Source organism: Macrobrachium nipponense, chromosome 18, assembly GCF_015104395.2.
Source record: "Macrobrachium nipponense isolate FS-2020 chromosome 18, ASM1510439v2, whole genome shotgun sequence".
Taxonomy (NCBI): Eukaryota; Metazoa; Arthropoda; class Malacostraca; order Decapoda; family Palaemonidae; genus Macrobrachium; species Macrobrachium nipponense.
In genome coordinates this window covers 65,441,199-65,448,690 of record NC_087211.1, presented here as the reverse complement: position 1 = coordinate 65,448,690, position 7,492 = coordinate 65,441,199, and the positions used below count along the sequence as shown (strand labels likewise).

General features: G+C 38.5%; 1 protein-coding gene across 2 annotated transcripts in view; it reads right to left on the bottom strand.

The window, feature by feature from the left end:
- Positions 1-146: 146 nt before the first annotated feature.
- LOC135197106 (oxysterol-binding protein-related protein 11-like) overlaps positions 147-7,492 on the bottom strand; it is a gene marked incomplete at its 5' end in the record, with an annotated part of 28,291 nt that continues 20,945 nt past the window's right edge. For both annotated transcript variants that reach the window (XM_064224071.1, XM_064224072.1), the window contains 2 exon segments: positions 147-3,827; positions 4,759-4,887. In XM_064224071.1, the coding sequence (XP_064080141.1) occupies positions 3,513-3,827; positions 4,759-4,887 (444 nt within the window). In that variant the 3' untranslated portion in view covers positions 147-3,512.

Genomic DNA, 7,492 nt, shown 5'->3' with positions numbered 1-7,492 from the left:
CATGGTGCTGTTCTATCTGCATGGACATAGTATGTCATTGTGGGATGGATTATAGATAATTATTGTGTGAACAATATCAGAATGGTTTTATATTTTGCTGGGTGACCTCCCTCTGGTTTGCAAGCCAATTAGGAAAATAATACAACTTATATTGGAAAGAATGCATTAAATTTTATAGAATTTTAGTGAATACATTCACATTACAGCAAAAATTTATGCTGAATTTTCAGCAGCAAACCAAGTCTAAAAATGTAACGGGAAAAAAATATCAGTGGGCACAGTGATTGATCATTACTTTTGGTAATTGGTCACCTACAAAGATAATTTTATTAATAATTAATTGGAGATGAATGATCTCAACAGATGGTACCATATGTCTTAAAGACAATGAAATTATACAAGACATTCAGACTGATGTCTCAGGGTAGCTAGAACAATCAGCACCAAAATGTAACCTCTTGTAGCAAGAGTGCAACTAACCTCAACATTGACTGAATCATCATTATTAAATTTTTGCAAATATTTTTTTCTCATATTTACAATATGTTCCAATTGGTACTTTTCCCGTTGATGTTTGCCACCTCAGACCTGAAATTCCATTCCCCTGATGTGGTATTGACGACTAAATTACTGTACTTCATTTTGATCTACTCCAATCGTCCACCCCCCTTAATTATGCTAGGAGTTTAAAACCTGTTTTTATATAATTAGTTTTAGTTGTGTATTCTGCTCGTTTTCAGAGGAGGTTGCCAGTTGATGTAAGGGACAGAAACAAGGATGATAAATTAGTATATAATTAGAATTAGATGTAGATAAAATAACAATGATGAGAGGATGTGTGATAGAAAATAAGGTAAGGAATGAGACAAAGCGGAACTTCAAAAGTGAAGGAAATGTAGCAAAAATAACTACGATAAGATGGATTTGTTATAGAGAAATAAGATAAGGAATGATGCAATTAAGAGGAACAGCAAAAGTGATAAAATACACCCCATAGAATAGAGACCGAGGTGGTTTGGTGATGTTAAAAGTTGAGTGATGTGTGGGATGAAGGTGAATAGAAGTGGGGCTGGAAGGGCATGGGAAGAAAGTGAAGGTGGATTAGTCCATAAAGTCTGATTTGAGGGGGAGAGTTTAAACGTAAGGCGGTGCAGAATGACTGATAGGAAAATAGAAAGCTTGCCACAACTATTGGCTCTGCATAAATCTACATAAAAAATGGGAAACAACATAATGAACAAGTTTCCATAAGCTTCAGTGAATAGCATACAGAACCACAATACAATAACTCAATACAGAAAAATGTTTATGCAGCAGAGCTAGTCACCTCACAACTCCAGCCCCTGGACTTAAATTCTGCATGCCTCAAGCCAAATAACAATGACTGTCAAATCCAATTGAGAAGATCAAGGCAAACTCTTGCTAAAAGGGGCATCATACTCACTTTAAGGTAAAATGAGTTAAATGTTCTCTGTTCATGTACCTAGTGATACAGTGTTTGGATTATCAGATTCCACCAGATAAGTCTAGATGAACATTTTACCTTAAAAACTGACTGATGCTTTGGACCAAAAGTGTTTCCTGCGTCTCCAATTTTTATCATATGAATACTCACATACAGGTACTGAATTACAATTATAAAATGAATATTTCTTGGTTTTAAACTTTAAATGTTATGAACTAGTAGCTAACAAGGAAGGGTAATTATAAAGTAAAGTAATTGATTCAACTGCATACTACAGTACTGTTACCTCTAGAGATGCAGTTTTATTGGTCTGCATATTTTGATAAAAAAAAAATCAAGAGGGTAATCTATGCAATGCTTTTTACTAGGAAGTCCATCAGGAATGGAATAAATTTACAGTAAAATAATGTTAAAATTGATATTGGCAATTCAATGCAATCATAATTCTTTTGAAATCTGAATATTAAAATGTCAAATTAGAAATAAAAACCAAAAATCATGCCCAGAAGAACTCTTAAATCACCAACGTGAATCTTTTACCTCCAAGGGGAGGAATTAACGTGTCTCATCATTCAAATAGAAAATACGCTTGACACATTATTAATGAGGCAGAACCTCAATGTCCTAAACAGCACATCACCTGGCTAGTCAAACTGCATACAAAGAATAATGGATGATGGCAGTAATCTGATCTACACACATTCATTCATTTACAAATCATTGCAGAAAATAAAAAATAATTATAGAATCCTTCCAGCTGGACTGCACATTTAAATTTACAGAAACCAGTTTCCACGTCACTTTTCTCCATATAATTTCCATGGAAATATGAAAAGAAAAACATGCTACCATCTTAAGACATTTGGACTTACTGGCTAATATCATACTACCTGATTTAGCATATTAATATTAATTTGTCAACTAATATTCTGTCATTTGTCAACAAGGGATAACTTTACTGGACGGCTCATACACAGCTCAAGTGCAGCAATGCCTCGGTGACCTATGATGATATACAATATTGCAGTGCTGATGTACAGCATTATAATTCAAGATTAAAAAAAACAAAAAAAACAAGAGGATATACTGTTGACCTGAACAATATGATCTTACGGCTACATATATCTGCCTGCAAATGTAAAATAAATACGTATAAAACATTTGAAAATATTCAAGTACACTGAGTACTGAACTTGAAAACAAATTATGACATTACTAAATATGCACCAGCTACAAAGCAGAACAAGGATAACATGAAGTTAATGACCATAAAAATATATATAAAATATGTGAATATGGAGTAGAATATGCAAAATTTATGGCAAACACTGTCTATCAGTTGGCACTGCCAGTTATAGGACTGCTGTAGAAAAACAACACGCAACACCAACTATACCGTCATTAACTGAGCATAGCACAATATTTCATAACATTGCTGTAAATTTTCAGTAAACTTGATGTACTACACCTGGACGTATTTTATTACAAAATCATCCCCTTAATTCTATGCCACTAAGAGTTGGACACAAATAAAATAGTTGGAGCAAAGTTATAATTTAAATGCCCAAGAAACCACAGCTTGTATTAATGACGGTAAGTAAAAGGACCCAGGTGCACAACTTACCCAGATTTGCAAGGATACCATCCAATTCCTCAGGAAGCAGGTGTTTGAACATCAGTATAATAAAAAAAAGACAACTGAGGCAAATTCTGCTTTCAATGTGTTTGAAACACTAAGCTCAGGGCAACTGACCAATAAATGACAATGGAAAAGAAATATGTTTAACAGAGATAACAGCAATTATATCAAGGCATAAGCTTCTATGAAAGTTCTTGTAAAATCAACTTGAAAGAAAATACATTGAGCAAATAGGAGCAGTTATTAACCCATAATTCCTGCTACCCCCTATAAAAGAAAAACACATGCCTGAGGATGAAACCATCTTCTACAGCATGTAAATAATCTTTGGCATGCTAAGCATTAACTGAACCTCTGACTGTGATCCCCAGATATAAGAATGCCTTCTCATGCTCAAGGCAGCAAGTTCTACTGAACAGGAGGAGCAGAAAGAGGACATGAAGTGAAAGCATAGGATGGCAACTGGTTATAAACCCAATGATCTGGGGCTGGGGAATTGAAGAGCCTAGTGGGAAATGCAGCTCCATGAGCATTTCGTTCCCGCTCTTCTTTTCTCTGCTGTTCTTCCAATGCCCTCTTGTGGCTCGTTGCTGTTTCTACATCGCCACGAGCAAGAGCCACACTCACATCGTGCCATAGTCGCCGTGATTCACCTGGACCTTGTTGTGCCAGAGGACGTAATCTTTTGTGGCAAACCATGGGTATTTCATTCACATCAATGACCTATAAAAAGATGCAATAATTTCACTAAAACTTCTAATAAAATTCTCAGTAAGTTTTCTAAAATACTACAGACAATATTCAAAGTAAACTGCATACAATCCTTTAAATACGGTAAAATGCACAGGGAAAACTAGTATGATGGAGAGCTGAAAGGAAAAGAAAAGTGGAAATCAAAACATTCTTCACTAATTTAACAAATTCATTGATTTTAAGGCCAAAGGTACTGAACCAATGAGGTTTCCAAACTTTCCTTGCAGAAAATGTCCTTCCCTTCATCTCAGAAATTAAAACTTTTGCTCAGCTGAGCCAGTTTTTTTTTCTGCTTACAAACAATTATATAGGTTTTCCCATATGCCTTCCCTATGGAAATAAAGATGAGTATAGTGAATAATTTCAGATTTCTCTCAAGTTTAAAAATACCCGAGCATTAGAATGGTTTTGTACCCAACATCCCTCCTCACTTTCTGGTAGTGACAAGCACTTCCCCCTAAAATGGCACATTCATGACAACTATGAACAAAATAATTTAGGTGAACATTATTACTGTCACTTCAGGAAAAGATGAAAATTGTTGACAGCATTAGAATATACAACAGCAACAATTTTCATTTCGCATATAAACTCATCAAATGTCTCTGTACTACGTAAATCAAAATTCATGTAATGAAGAGCACATTAATTCATTCTTATTTTACATAATATGTACATTATTTTATAATAATTCTTGTAAAATGTTATGACAACTAAAAAAAAATCTGCTCTTCTTTAATTGCTAATTATCACACAAGAAATTAATTTGAGATAAAAAGCAAATTAGCTGGAGAAATGCTAGAATTATATTGCTGAGGTACCAAAAATAAAAAAAAAGTCTTTCACTGCTTTAAAACAACACAGCTTACTTTATTGAGAGACTGAGCAAGCAATAACAAACCTCCTGGGATCCATCAGCATAGGTGAACTCCAGACAGGAATCCCATTCTCCTTGAACTCTAGTCAGTGTTGTTCCAGCAGCATTTTTTACTTCAGCTGTCACACGGTGAAGCTTTCCTCCATAAAATGGCTGTAAAAGATCATGAAATACCTACAACATACACAATACACAACTGAAAAAATTGATTCAATTATAAGAAATATGCCACAAAAAATTAACTCCATTTTACTCTATTGTAGTGTAAAGTAAGGCTTACAGTTGTGTGGCTCATCCAACGCACTGAGGAGACAATTTTTTCGCTACTTCAGAATACCCTTGAATAAATTACTTGACAAATCAAGTACAGGTAATGTATTACAAGGTAAGAATCTATTTACCTTTCAATGTGGGTGAATTGCTTGCTTGTAATATGTACTGCATTTTGCAGTTATTAGACCTTTGTTTAAAAACAAAATTGAGGTAATTGAAAAAGAATTGTCAAACAAATTTTTACAAAATGTTTAAATGCTGTATACGACATATAACACAAAATTTTAAATGATCTATGTCTTAAAATGTTACTTGTAACCTGGCATAAAAATGACAATTTGTCCAAAATTGCATTTTTCCTAACTATACAACCTGAGGTCCTTTTACAATAGGAAGGTACTAGCGGCAGCTGGATAGGTCGTAAGCTTTCGAACAAGGGGTTCGGTAGTTAACTGCTTGTCCGACAGGCGCGCGCGCGACTCGGTAGGTAAACAAATCACTTTTGCTTTGGCCCAAGCAAAAACTGCAGAGTGAGGGGTGGCATGAGGTGGGGCTATGTGTAAAAGGACCTCAGGTTTGTATAGTTAGGAAAAATGCAATTTTGGACAAATTGTCATTTGTTCCGACACGGCATACAAACCTTCGGTCCTTTTGACAATAGGAAGACTCACTTCTTGGTGGGAGGAATCTGAGTCTTTTGTGAACAGACTGGTGTTCGCCCAACCTGGAAATGCCTCCCTGGTCGTAAGAGCGAGGGAGGGATCCAAGCCTCTGTCCGATTGATCGGGGTGTGCACCGCAGGATCAATGGTCAGACCTCTGGACCAAGTACTAAGAGAGAGGCAAGCGTATCTCTTCGTACCAGCAAACAAGAACAAGTTCCTATTTGCAAGAGGCAACATAAAGTTATGGTTTGTCTCTTGTTGGCATCCACTTCCCCCCCCTTGTCGGGAAGGAATTGGTGGATATTCGCTCCATCCCTAGTGAAAGGATAGGATTGGGGCGGGGGGCGGGCTAGGAGGGGTCTACTGTCGAGTAGCTCACCGGCATCTCGTCCTTATCCAGCAAGGTGATGACCGTATCCCTTCTACCCACAGGTTAGAGGGGTAGAAAAAGATAGGAAGAGAAGCCAGTCACTCTCTCATTCACTTATCTATTCTTACAGTCACACCAGGACTCAATGCTGTTCAGCCTGCTAGGGTCTGGGTTAGCTAGTACAACGTGTTTGAGCAGCCACCACGGGTCCTAAGGAAAACGATCCAAGGACCTGTGGGCAATATCCAAAAGGTAGAAGGAGGTGCCGGTGGTCTGGTTGTACCAGACCCCTGCCTTCAGTACCTGCGCCATGGAGAAGTTCTTGTGTAACTCGAGGGAGTGTACTTCTAGGTCATCTTGGTGCTGACGAAGAGTCTTCAACACTCAGCCTGGGATGTTGAGTTTCTCAGAAAGCGCGGTCGCGCTTTCACAGGACAAAGCAGCATCTCCTTCGCATCGAAGGCGGTGAAGTCCATTAGGGAGGGGATTGTGAAGGACTCTAACCGATCGTCAGGAACCGAAGGGTTCAGAGTCCTTCGCTACGAATTCTGGTGCGAAATCGTAGCGTCACGAATCCCCATCCCCTGGATGCTTGACTTCGCAGTAAAAGTCATGCAATTACCTCAGAGGAAAAGAAGGGAATGGTCGTATGACCTATCCCTCTTCTCAACTTCGGTGATGTCCTGTACCCATACTGGTCTATCCGTCTGCAGCGAAGTTGTTGTTCTCGGTAGTGGATAGGACACCGACACTCAATGTTGGGTGTCGATGGTATGGGTACTGTGACAAGCCGTTAGGACGAAGAAAAGATTGTTATGGAACAACCGAACTAAGTCCACAGCGAAGTTCGTAACAGACTTGGGAGCTCTGACAGCTGCCGACTGACTGCGTTCGGTAGGAGCAAGTTGTCCAAGCACCCGAGCAAGTCACGTGACCTTCGCCTTAAAAGGGTTATGCCAAGAGACTAAACAAATAATTTGTTCGTCACCGATGCCAGAAGGCAAGGTGATGACTCTCTTAAGGCATGTGCCCAACAGGCGAAAGTCACTTGCCTTCTAGAGACCGAGGTCCTTGATGGCAAGATAACTCATAGTATAGTTGATCTCGGCTAAGGAGAAACAACACTATGTGTCGTTGAAGACGAAGGTGTACAGAAAATGCAACCTACGTCTTCACAGCTGAACCGAGAGAAGGATTCTCAAGATTCTGAACCTGTGCTACAAAGACTGAGAACGCTAACCGCTATTCATTGCTGTCCGGTGAGGATCGTAGTTGCAATAAAAGCGGAGCGCTTTTCAGTAATGAAGACAGGGAAATACTGCCTGAAGAACTGCTTCTCATGGGCTGAACATTTGGAAGTAGAGCTGTCAGGTCGGAGAGTAGGCGATGTCTTCTGACATATCTGTTAATTCGGGGCGAGCAATGAATAATTGCACACCTACGAATACGAG